This window comes from Acomys minous (assembly GCF_964271855.1).
Source record: "Acomys minous genome assembly, chromosome: 9".
Classification (NCBI taxonomy): domain Eukaryota; kingdom Metazoa; phylum Chordata; class Mammalia; order Rodentia; family Muridae; genus Acomys; species Acomys minous.
Genome location: NC_140490.1, coordinates 38529635 through 38543182, shown reverse-complemented (window position 1 = coordinate 38543182; position 13548 = coordinate 38529635). Strand labels below are relative to the sequence as shown.

The window sequence follows — 13548 nt, the reverse complement described above, 5'->3', positions numbered from 1 at the left end:
TTATGGACACTCACAGTTAAGAGAATGCTTGAGTCTCAGAACACACTGCACATGTGCTTTTGAATGGTGTTGAAACTGTTGACACGAGAGGCTGTTGCTTCTGGAGCCATGAGGACACCTTTCTCGTCTTATTCTCCAATTTGTTGGAAGCAAGACTGTATCCAGTTCTAACTGGCTCTTTAATAGGCCAAGCTGTGTCTCTAGAGCTCAGAGGTGGTGATTTAAGACTTAAGAGATGGAGCTAATCGCCATCATAGTAGATACTGCTGTCCTGCCTTGAAAGAGATACACTTCTGTAGAAGTAATAGTAATTCCCCCCTTTTATGCCGGTCTCTTCTTTCTGTGTGTATTTCTCCCCCAGGAGGAGGCCTTTGCTTGATTATGTCCAGGAAGCTCTGCCCATTTCACAGGCAAAACAAGACATTCTGGACCTTCTTGCTCTACTCTCCTTTAACTACTATAGGACTGATCCCTATAGAGTTCTTGCTGTGTCTAGGAGGGTCATCTGGTCCTCCTTCGGGCAGGTAGGAGGAAGGGTGATGATGAGACAGTCTAGCAAAAAGGGAAGGCAGACATCACCCTTTATGTCCACAGATGCTGAGGCAGTAAAGAGGAGGAAGATGAGAGGGACCTTGTTCTCCATTGGATAAGCTGTCTATGTTAACAAGGGCAGGTCCTCGGTTTCTGTGACAGTCACCAAACAGTCCCCACATGCCATTCACCGGGTTTGCTTTATGGATCAAACTTGGGCTCAGTTGAGCTGAAATTGAGATCTAGGGCAATTGGATCTTTCCAGAGGGTGAGTCTAGAAATGCCCTGAGAGTATTCAGGCTCAGTAGATAGTGGAAGAGAAAGGCCTTCGAGAAGGATGTTTGAGACAGATGTAGACAGCGAGCTGGTTTATTAGATGGCTTGTGGCCCAAGAAGATGAATCATTTTGAGCAGCAACAAGCCAAAGCTGGGGTGGTTTTGAGCTGTAGGGTACAGGCTGCACTGTGGCTTTAGAGCGTTGGTGTGTGGCAGCATGAGGGGCAGGCTCTCATCTCTCATTTTTCATAAGGTAAGGTTGCTCTCTGAGGCGGGCAGCACGGATGTTCTCAAGTGAGCTGTTAGCACACGTCCTTGCCTCACCTGTAAGCTACGGTAATGAGCACATCAACACTGCCTCCTTGTCCCCACAGGTGGTTCAGGGCTAGCTGTATTTGAAGTACACATATTTTATCCCACTTGAGGTTCATTAGAGCCTGTGAATTTAGCCCCATTATTCTACCTTTAGTGATGAGAGAAATGCGACTGATTCTAAGTATCTGCTCAGGTGACTCCATTAAACCATGGTTAGACCCAGAATTGGCCTCGCTGGGCTTGCTCCTAGCCACGCCTCCAGTGTTGCCACTCAAGTGTTGCATTAGGTGCGTTATAGGGGCTGAGTCACCACCTTTCGTTTTTGAGTCAGGGTCTCATTACATAATTCTGGCTATCCTGGAACTCACTCTGTAGACTAGGCTGGCTTCAAATTCTTAGAGCTCCACGTGCCTCTGTCTTCCAAGTTCTGGGACTAAAAGCACACAGGTTTGAGCTACCCTCCTAAACCAGAGCTCAAGGAGGACAGTCATAGCTTTCAAGGTGGTTGACCACTCCAAGAGGGATTTGACACTAGATGATGTCCTCACCATGGGCCTTCTTTTTAACATTCCTAGGGGAGATAACATTTAGAATCTTGAAAGGTTGTCATTACCGAGTGACAGCCATGCTGCTTCTATTTTGACTCTAGGGGATCTCATAATTTCTAGAATATCACCTCTATTTGTCATCTGGAAGTTGGCAAAACCTCATGGAGAGAAAGCTCCTCCATCCACATTTGCAGGTGGAGCATGAAGTTTTTGGTGACTTGGCCCAGACCATAAGGCTATAAATATGCTAGGCTAGAAGTCTGTCTCCTGACACTAGCTCAAAGTTGGCCTCTTTACCAGGGGCTCCCATTTCTTTACCTAACTGAGACTGACAGAGGGCTGGATGGTAGCCTAAGTCCTGAAAAGAGTCAGTCAACTATTCAGAGGGGAGGCACCATTTCTGTGTGTGAGGAGGCGCAAAATGGCCCATACACTCATGTGCAAGCGTTTCCTAGAGAGAAAGGCTGAGCTTGTATTTCACTGATACATGGGCAATGTTTCAATACAAGAAAGAGCTCTGAGGTTCCGTAAGGTGTGCTGGGTTTTCTGTGACAGAAGTGACACACAGTAAAGGCTCTGTGTTGTCTTGAAGCAAAGGCGCCTATCTAATTATGCTGAACTCAAGGTATCCAGATGCATTTGAACTTAACATCTTTTTTTCTGTCTCTCTTTTTAATGGTCACATCTCAGTAGACGCCTGGGAAAGTGCCAAGAACAACTCTTCTTACTTGATCTTTGTGCTAATGGACTGATCTGATAACACACAACCAACACCTTAGGCTTTATAGTCTCTCATCTAGTATGTATGTATGTATGTATGTATGTATGTATGTATGTATGTATGTACCCACCCATCTATCTCAGATCCAAAAGACAACGTATTTGTACACAGGCCTTGACATTTGTCATTTGCAACTCAAATATCCAGGGTAGGACTGTATTTTTTGAAAGTATGCTAAGGTTTCTAAGGTAAAACTGGAAGTGTGTTCTGTGACTCGTAAGTGTTTCTAATATTCCGCATTTTCATTAGTAATTTACTATAGAACAAATGTCAAGAAAAGCTACAGGGCTGTCTGCCTTTACATGATGGCATGCGTGGTCGGGGAGAATTTTCACATTGGAGGTCTTAGAAATCAGCAAGGTTAGCATTCCACTCAGCTCATTTATCCTCTTCCCACCTGTGGGGGCAGCAGACACTTGACATTCTTGATAGATATTTCCTGAGACCTTTATGACTCCTGTAATTGGAAAATTCCACTAGGGCAAACAATTTCCCTCATGAAACCTCCTTATTCTGACCTCGACCATCGTGACCATGGAGAGACTGGGTTATCCATCCCACTCATTAGAGATCACAGCTGGCAATGGAGGGATGTGGCTGGGAGGAAGTAGCCAGGTAGCCAGGCTTACCGAGGGACTCTACCGTCAACGACAGTTGTGCTAGAGGATTTGAATTTATATTTTAGGGGGAAATGGGCAATGTCTACAAGGTAGGCTCTATTGTGTCTGCTTATAATAGTCAAATTCTATGGCTATACACTCCAGATCCCCAGGGTCTCCTGTTTGGGGATGTTCAGATCTCATCGTCCTGCCCTGTGATGTGCAGGAAGCTACTCTGGCTGGTGAAGGCAGGGTGCTTGGAAGCTTGGAGGCTCCTCAAACTCATCTTGATCAACATCACATGGCCCTACAGCGGGGCTTGTTTGAACCCGAGGGCAAGGGAAGTCTCAGCAGTCCCAGAAGGAGAGCCCTGTGCTTTGGTTCAAAACAAAGCCCTGGTAACACCTGAGGTTAGGTTAAAAATGCATTTCATAAGCTAAGGAAATAGGTTTGAACTTGAAGCTTGACTTCCCCCAGCTCCTGGCAAAAAAATTGCTTTGTTTTTAGGACTCAGCGCCTTGGAGAAATTCATTTTCCTCAGGATTTATGATATTATTGAAGCAAGAGCACAGAAAACCTTAGGAAACATGAACGCTCCCTAGATGAGGTCTTACAGGTATGTGCCACCTGGTGATGCCTAGTTTACACCCCTTGCCTGCCCCCATTTGGTAAAAAAGGAAGGAGAAATGCCCAGAGCCCAAACTGGGGCATTTAAATACCATCTGGTTAAAAAAACATTGTGTGGGTTTTTTTTGGTTTGTTTGTTTTTTGAGACAGGGTCTTTCAGGGTAATTGTGGCTGGGGATAAGGGATACTGAGCAACAGTGGCCACTGAGGGTCTTTGGTGTGTATTGAGGGATGAGTTTACCATTGGGCATCTACTTGAGCTTTCTATTAAGAGCTTACTTTAGAGTGAACTATCTCCACCCCTCTGAGGTCCATGGGTCACGCCTGCCTCGCTCTCCAAGCTGCTTTCTACACAACTTGTTGCTAGGTGCAGAGAGAAAGCTCAGTTGGTGCTACTGATGGACCTATTACGTGCTCTTCAGCAGGTTGTGGGACTGGCTTGTTGGCACATAGGAGCTCTTAGTGTGTTCTGACTGCTAATCCTGCTCTCCAGGTTCGAGGCCTGCCCGTGGCTGGTTGTGCTTCCTCTCTCTTGGGGACTGGGAGCCCAGGTAGGAAGGGCTGGTAAGATCTAAGCAGCTCCATAAGATGGGCACTTCCCTGTCTAGGCAGGATTTGGGTGGGATCATGAATATGCATGAGCATGAAGCTGGTCCTGCAGCCCTGCGAAGCCAGGCAAGAAGGCAGGAAAGACGAGAGAGCTTACCTTCTTGACTTCGTATTTAATGGCGAGTTTGATCCGGCTCAGACTTGGACGGTGGTGGTCGGACCAGACTTGGAAGTTCACATCGCCATTTAAAATCGCTTCCACCTCTTCTGTGTCTCGGCACAGGTCCAGCACACCCACCACAAAATCCTTGCATTGCATAGATAACTTCCTGTAATCGTTCTAACAGAATAAAAAGAAATCAGGGTGCGTCACACTGAGCCCCGTGGGTTGGCTTGCTCAGCACAGCAGTGAGGCTCAGCATTGGCCAACAATAGTAAGCCTGTGGAGGGCCTTGGAGCCAGGGCCTGTGCTGGGTCTAGAATGCAAGGCCATCGCTCTCCATTGAGCCTGCCTTCCCTAAGCTAGCATTTGCAGGGTTAGTGGTCTACGAGCCACTTGCATTAGTCACCTCAGGTGTGTGTGGGAGTCCTAGATCCCCACACTCCACCCTACACACTGAGCCAGAATTCCCAGCATTCCCAGGCATGGGGCCTGGGAATCTGTCTTGTAAGTTTGCCCCTGAGTGATCGGGGAGTCTGACATGCCTTCCCCAGGTTCTTTCAAAGCACCAGGTCCTTGTGCCCAAGATTGAGATAATGCTAAAACTGTAAAAACATCACCCTATCAGCACTGGGGACTGTTTCAAGAGGCTTTTGGAAAGCTACGGCTGGGAGGCTAACCTAGAAACAGAATGCACACAGGTATGCCTTTTCATGTTCTAGAAAACTGGCTTATAGATTTTAAAAGTGAACTGTAATTCACACCTAACATGATGCCTTTTTTTTTTTTTTTTTTTTTTTTTTTTTTTTTTACCATACACACATCTGTTTAGCAAATTGTGGCTCCTGTGCTCCCTGCCTGTTAAATAAACACCTCTAGGGCTGGACCCTTTCACCAGTGGTTCTCTTTTCTTAATGAATTGCTTCCCGAGTGCTCTCCTTGCCCCAGATATATCTTTGGAATATCTTTGGGAGGCTTCCTTCCTTCTCTACTGACTCTCCAACTTGTCTCTCTTCCTAACAGAAAGTTCAAATTCCAGACAGTGGCCCAAAATGTTTGGGGGGGAAAAAAAAAAGGAAAATTTCATGTCACCCATATACCACTTTCCCCGCAAATATTTTCCCCTTGAAACTTCCATTTTCATTTCTTAGTGGATGTCATATGTGTGCCAAATGTCACTCACAGTGTTAGTCACTATTCACAGCCCATAGACTCAACCCACAGTGGACCAATGGCCTAGCTTTGCCTCCCTGCAGCCTGCATTCCTCAGCAGACAGGCAGGCAGGGGCCTGGCAGAGGTGCAGCGCAGCCATTTCCCTGAGTTAATGATTTCCAGCTCTCCCAGGATGCAGAATCAGAACGTCACTTTGCATTAGACACAGAGGTCAGCGAGCGCTTGTTTGCTGGGGAAAGGAGAGGGATCAAGAAAATATTTTCAGACAGGAATGACCACACTCCATTTTTATTCCTAATTTAGGTAGAAGAACGGAGTTTCAGAAACTCAGTGGAGACATGACTGCTGCAGAGCTTGGGCAAATTGGCATGTTGAGTGCTGTAGGCTTGGGCATCTAGGACTGGGCTGAGTGGTGACATGAAAGCTGTATCCTGTCTTTCTTTGTTTCTAGAATTCACTCACTTACTCACTCACTCACTCACTCACTCACTCACTCACTCACTCACTCGATAGTGAAGTTAGCAGCGACAAATGTAGCTACTATTGCCAAATACTGTAGGCCTGTAGGCTTCAAGGAAGCGAGGGATCCTCCCTCAGAGTTTTGTAGGAGAGCAGTGAACACCAGTGAAACATGCACAGAACCTACTCTGGCTCCAATCATTAAAAAGTCATGTTTTTGGATGCTGAGGTTTCCCAGTGCCAACGAGGCACCTCCTTAGTCCTCACAGAACCCTGCAAGGGAAGGACTGTCACCCTTTCCAGCCAGAAGTGGAGGACACTGAGACTGGGGTCCCTGGGAGTTGAGTGCACATGCTTGCTGTGTGCAGCCATGCATTCTCTCTCAGCTGGCAGAGGATCTTGCCTGTTGTCAGAAGAGAAGCTCTCCACTCTCGCTCACGGCATCACAGGGACTGTCCCTCGTGCCTCTGCACACATGCAGTCTGGGACTGGTCACCTCTGCTCCTTCCTAAGCCAGCTCCTCCACTCATGCCAGACAACTGCTCAAGGCACTGCCGGGTCTTTCCTTCCCTCCCCTGCACTGCCAGCTTCCTGCCTCCCACTGGCTCAGGATACACACATGCTGCTATTTCTTTGTCTTTAAAAAAATCTCTCTTGCCTCCCATTACTGATCCTATCTTTTGTACTATCTGACAGCAAAACTCCGAACAGAGTTGGCTATGCCAGTTGCCCCTAGTTGTCCTCTCGCATGTTTTATTTCCCCGTTGAGTGATGCTTTCGCAGCATGGACTCTACTGTGGCTGCTCTCGTGGGAAGGGAGGATGACTCTCAGACCGCTGAATCAGCAGCTGGCTCTCAGTGCCCATCTCTCCTGACCCAGTGACTGCTTTGACACAGCTGACTGCTCCACCTCCTCCACACACATTTTCTCTTGGTTTCTAGCCTGTTTTTACCATTCTGCCTTGTTTCTTCCCAAATAACCACTATTTGTATTCTTTGTTGATTTGCCTTCATTTCTTTAGAATGTCCCAATGAAGTGTCCAGTCCTTGGACACCTCCTTTTACCTAGTGTCATAGCTTTCAGTACTCCACCATGATGACCTGGGAGTCGTAACAAACCCTTTCTCTATTAAGTTTCTTTTGTCATAGTATTATCACTGCAGTAGGACAAGAAATAAGACTGTTTGACCTTGAGGCTACAGGCCAGATGAAGTTCCACAACTGTGGGCCTTGCAGTCATCTCAGCGAGCTGCTGCGTGGGTGGGGGCCTTCTTTGCTTCTTCTCCTTTTAGGGCACACAGAAGCCTGCTCCTTAGAAAAGCAGCGAGGGAAGGTGTTTGTGCCTTGTGGGCACTGGTGCATGCTGGTGGGTGGCTCCATCATTCCTGCTTTGGACTGTTGCGTGCTGCCATGGCTCTTTGGGCCATGAGCTGTGTCTGTGCCAGACAAGGAAGGGGCCCTTGAGTTCTGCCTTGTGGAGGATGATGTAGAAATGGGAACCTGGAGCACGGAACCCTTTGAGCTCAGACTCCCTGTCTCAGCTCTGTGTTGTCAAGTGCATTATAAGCTTTTTTCTTTCTGTTTTGAGTCCACTGTATGGTGGTACCACACTTTGCCTGTCTACTCACTCAGCGAAGCCAGTGTGTGTCTCTAGCCTTTGGCGAATAAGAAGAAGCTGTATAAATGTCAGTGTCCAAGTTTTAGAGTGAACTCAAGTTCTTAGTCATTAGAGTAAGTGCTAAGGACTGGGTGGCTAGGCATATGGTAACTCTGTGCTGGACTTGATAATTTACTTCTGGAATAAGCATACCATTGCCTGTCCTTTCATGGATTCTCTGTCTTTATTTTTTGTAGCTTTACATTAAATATAAGGCTTGGCACTCTGAACCCCTCAGCTTTGTCACACATTTAAATATTGCTTTGTTTTTTTAAAATTCTTTTCATCTTATATAACCTTATTCATATTTGTAAGAAACTATGTTGGGATTTTAAAGTGATATTGGATTAAGTCTATTGGTTAAATCTATTCTGGTTTCAACATAGACAGCAAAGTGAAACTAACCAACAAAATGTATTGAGATCTTGAACTTTCAGGTGCTGAGGTTATTGTTTTAACAACATAAGTTCTAGTCAGTCATTAGTTTTCTTGGTTTTGGTAAAGAACTTCAACTTGTCAGTTTTGTCAAAATGATTGACAGATAAAAATCAGGAGAGAGGGAGAGAAACGCATTACCCAGATGGGACCAAAGTGAAGCGACTGTCTCAGGTCGATGCTATTGAGACACCCACACAATTCAGGATAATTAGCACTCATTCCTCAGTGGAGATCCTAGAAATTAAATTTCAAAAGAGTGAGGACTTCAAATCTACGCCCACATCCTTCCCTTCAGGGACCTAGTTATGGGGGGATTTTTATTGAAATCTTCCACTAGAGCAGAAGGACACTGCTAACTTGGCTTGAAACAGAAGCCTGGAAGGAGCCTTTGTTTCCGCCATGCTTGCTTTAGGAGACTGCTGTAGTAACAGGTACAGCAAAAGGGCTTTTAACATGACATGTCATGTAATAGTCATGGCTCTCCCATGAAGGCCCACTATCCCGAAATGAAATAACAGGATTAAGATTTTGTTACTGAAATTAGTGACTTGGGGACATAGGCCATCTGGGGGAGCAGCTCTGGGAGACCATAGGGGTACGGCCACAGAGCGTAGAGAAGAAAGACAGATGCTGCAGCCAGCGGGGCAGATGGTTCATTAGAGTTGTGTTGTGGAGGAGAGAAAGAAGAGAGGTGGACAGATAGGGAAAAGGGAATCTTTTCTTTTTCTTCTTTGTCTCCATTCTGCCTCCATCCCTCTTTGTGGTGGATTGAATGTGAAGTGTCCCCCATAGGCTTATTTGTTTGAATACTTGGTTCCCAGCTGGTGGCGCTGTTTGGAGGGATGTGGGACCTTTAGGATACAGAGTTCACTGGAGGAGCCGATTGGCTTTGAGGCTTTATAGCCCAACCCCATGTCCTGCTCATAGTCCACTTCCTGAATGTGGATGCAATATGTACAGTAGCCTCCTGCTGCCACCAGCATGCCTTCCTGCCTGCTGCTTTGTCTTCCCAGCCATCACTCACTGTGTCCCTCTAGAACCTTAAGCCACAATCAGCCCTTCTCCCTTAAGCTGTTTAAGTGACATGTTTTTGTCACAGCAGCAGCAAAGTAACTTCCTTCCTTCTGTCTGTCCTTCCTTTCTTCCTTCTGTTTCTTCTGTCTGCCTTTCCTTCCTTCCTTCCATCCTTCCTTCTTTCTGTTCCTTCTGTCCCCCTCCCCTTTCTTCTTTTCCTTTTGCCCTTCTTTCCTTCCTTCCATTCCTTCTGTCCTTCCTTCCTTCCCTCTCTTCCTTCCTTCTTTTTCCTCTTTGATGGGTTAATATCTATATGTTGATCAGAATTTTCTAGGAGATCCTGGAAATATTGATTTAGTAGGTTTAATACCATATATGTGAGGGCGGTGAAAATAGTCTACAAGTAGAAGAATACATTTATATAGAGAGTTACATATAGAGTAATACATCTGTTCATATCAGGAGGGATAGATAGATGATAGATAGTAGATAGATAGATAGATAGATAGATAGATAGATAGATAGAACTACATTTTGCTCATCTCTAGGAATAAGAAGTGTCAGTTTGTAGGTGATGAAGCCAGTAGGAACATTGATGGTGGGAATATGTCGATATTTTCATCTTCTTGTTTTGTTTTTAGTTAAATGTAAACAAAAGTGATTGGCTGAGAGCTAAGAAGGGAGGTTACAGATGGGAAGAGAGTTTGGATATAGTTTGGGGGAGAATATTGGGATGAATGGATCAATCCACTTGTGGGTGTGGGTAGGAGGCTGCAGCGTTTAAGACTAGCCTGGGGCTGCATAGGGAGTTAGAGAACAACTTAAAAATAAAAAACAATAAGGCTCTATCCAAACAAAGTACTAAAACAAAACAAAACAGAAAACCACAGAAGAGCTCATTCGAGGTTTACGGTAATAAATTTAAGATGAGGTCAGTTAATGGGATTCTGTTTATCTAAATACATCCACCTTCTTCAATGCTCACACAGAAGAGGCAGAAACTTGTTGCCCACCCCCACAAGGAGAAAGCCAGAGGGGCAAAGGACTGGATATCTAAAGGAATAGGTTTAATGGTGGTTTACAGAGCTGAAGCTGGTACAAGGATAAAAGAGACTTTGGAGGGAGAGGGAAAGTGGAAAGATAGCATCGGGGCGTCCGGGGTTCTGGGGGAAGACAGTATTGGTGGAGTTGGGGATTTAAGGGAGATGGGAACACTGGAGGTCTGAGACAGAGCATGGTGCACAATGCTCTGATTATGAGGGGTTTGCATTTATTGATTGCAACAGATGCATAGTACATATTGGTTCACGGTGACTAGGAGAGTGTGAAGATAAGACCACTGGAAGAAGAGAGTCTGCAGACCCAGTCAGAATGCTGCAAGAGGGATGTGTTCATACTGAAACACCAAGGCCCAGCAGTAAGAGAAAGCATGGGACAGAAGCCTTGTGTGTCTTAGGGGCACAGAGCCAGTGACAGAGTCAGGGACTTCACTGAAGGGTGCGTTTCAGTGTAAGAAGTTGGAAAGTAGGTGATGGAGAAAAGGGGGTGTGAGAGTGGACTGGAGAGCTTGGAAGGATTCTGAAGCTTGGGCACAGCCTATAGAGACCCTGTTTCCTCTGGCGATGACAGAGAAGCTTTGTCATGTAATGCTGTGAGGATTCTGTGAGCTGAGGCATGTGAAAAAGGCAGCATGGTGCTGGGCATGCATTACACATGCTGGGCATGCAATACACATGCTGGGCATGCAATACACTTGCTGGGCATGCAGTATACATGCTGGGCATGCAGTACACTTGCTGGGCATGCAGTACACATGCTGGGCATGCAATACACACCCAGGACTCTACAGCTAACTCAGGGTTCCATGCTGCTCCCATCCACACTCTTCTCACTTGCTTGATGGATGAGTATGCTATGATTTAATATACACGGCTGAGGGTTTATTAATTATAACTAGAATCAACTGACAGATGTGAAATGCTAGGTGAGAATTTGAGCCTTGTTGCTCATTACTGTAATGAAAATTGAAAAGTTTTGATCCATGTTTTTGTTTCCATTCATATATTAATTGTTTCATTCACCTTCATTGTATTAGTAAGTCTACATTACTACAAGGTTCATCAAAAGTAGAGATCTCTTAATACTTCTATTTTATTGGTATTTTTTGTTTGTTTGCTTGTTTGTTTTTACAAAGGGCAAACTGGAGTAGAGACTCTGGGTAAATCACTTAGTACAGCAAGTGACAAGAACCGGCCAGCATTGCGGGCATCTGGAGCTTGCGGTTTACAGGGAACCTCAACCTCAACAAGGATTCCTGTCTACCGTGGTTTGGCTCTTCCCGTACCTCTTTGAGCAAAGCTGACAAATACTTGTATCGGATCCGCTCCTGTAGCTCCGCTCTGTGAAGCCCGTGAGTGCATGGCACAAGCTCGAAGCGTGGGGATGGGGCAGAGTTCTGATGACTCACCCTCAGAGGCCGGACCCTGGGCACGGGCACTGCTTCTGGACCAGGCAGTGCTGACGGGGCCCCCCGTGGATGCTTTAGCTTTCCACCTGCACTTTGGTTTACTTGGTTGGCAGCTACCTCCACAGCGATGTGTTCCTAGCACATCAGCACATCTGTTAACAGGCTACTGTGCCTGTTGATTTTCTTAACAGGCCCCCTTCGGGACTCAGAGGCTTGCCTATGGACAGAGCTGAATTTTGAGAAGACAATTCCAGTACTGTTTGGAAAACCCAAGTATCACACCCACTAATTCTTCAACCATATGTCAGTAGCCATGATGTGCCAGGCACCAGGAATATAGATCTAAATAAACCATAGCCCTTGCATTCAAGTTACAGGCAACCAAATGAAAACCACTAGGTGCTGGAAATGCCCTGCTGGGACAGAGCTGGGCTTTCAAGGTGGGCGGGGCAGAGTATGAGCTGAGAATTGTGGATAGGAGGAGCAGCAGAAGCTGGAGGAGCTGAGGCAGGTATGAGACAGCAAGGGTGAACCTTCTAGGGAGGAGGGCTTGCAGGGGCTGGGATGGGAGAAGCCGTGCATCCTGTGCAGACCATCCTAGATGTTGGTGGCTCTGACCAGGGCTCTTATCTTTTAAATGTTCCTGTACTTCCATCTCCCACCATGGGATAAAGCAGGAAAAGGCTCCCACCGGATACAAAAACCCAAGCGCTGGTCTTTCTAGCCTTCAGTTAATTTTTCTTTATAATTCACCCAATATGTAGTATTCATTGTAGAAGTATGGAACAGACTGAGAGACACAGTGTAAGAGGCGCAATTGTTCCAAGTAGCATCAGTATCAGTTACCATTTATTGAATGCTTTTTGTGCGCCAAGTCTTGGGCTGCCTTCCATATTTAGCTCATCAAATTGTCATAGGAAATCTAGGGTGTAGATACTATTGGTATTTCTGATTCCTGGATGGGGGGCTGAAGTCCAGAGACTTGCTGACAGCCAGATTTCAAGCTCAGGTATCCGTACCCTAGTGCAGGTAAGTAAGTTCCCATTTGATGGCAACACTAACTACCCCCAGCACGTGCGCTAAACCCATCGCACTCTGACAGGCAGGAGGAAAGATGACAGCCTGGTGCCAGATGCAGCGGGGCTGAGACTCTAGGCAGGGCCTTGTGTTAACACACTCAGGGGAGGCCAGGCTGAGTGGGAGAGGCTGGGAGAGCTGATGGGTGAGTTTATGTCAGACTCGGTTTAGGTGGAAGCTGTCCCTAAGGGAATGGGCTGTTTTTGTTTTTCCCAAGGTCACAGGTCTTCCATGAAACTGCCATGGTGTATGCTCCAAAACCCTGTACACCATCCTGGAAGGCAGGTGACAGGTGGAACACTGAGTGATAGTCTGTCTGCTCTGTCCACTCCTGACATGGTTTTGATCTCATGACTCACCTCTGCAAGGAGGCTCCTGCCCACTCACATCCTTGTCTGCATAGTGAAAATTACAGGTAGCCTAAACAGAAGGTTTGCAGAGTCCCCTTGTGGTGGATCCCCTTAGAGGATCTTGCAGCCCATTCCTCAGACACACAGAGAAACGGCCTGGCAGGATGTGGCCTCACCACCGGTGTCAGCTCAGTCCCCGAGGGGCTGCCCAGCCACAGCTGGGTGGCTTTCGGTGAGCACAGTTTTGGGAGCTCTTGGCCCTGTTGTAGCTGAAGCAGATGTTATAGCTGAAGACGCTGCTAACCCAAAGCCTCCACCCATTAAGCATTCCCAGGCCACATCGGTGCACTGCCGGATCACAGAGCAGCTGCGGGTTCTCTCAGTCAGTTATCTCGTCATCAGAGATGAACTAAGCATCTGTGGTGTGAGCACTAGCTGGGACCCTGGAGACGTGGGGAGTGGGGAAGGCACATCTTGCCCCTGTGAGGGGAATGATGCCAACAGAGCCCCGTGGAAAGGCAGATGA

The 13548-nt window shown here is 46.6% G+C and overlaps 1 protein-coding gene across 1 annotated transcript in view; it reads right to left on the bottom strand.

Moving 5' to 3' along the window:
- TRPC7 (transient receptor potential cation channel subfamily C member 7) overlaps nucleotides 1–13548 on the bottom strand; it is a 126822-nt gene that overhangs the window by 85827 nt on the left and 27447 nt on the right. Inside the window, exon 3 of the mRNA XM_084796401.1 lies at nucleotides 4384–4566. Within this exon, the coding sequence (XP_084652527.1) occupies nucleotides 4384–4566 (183 nt within the window). The remainder of the gene's footprint in view (nucleotides 1–4383; nucleotides 4567–13548) is intronic.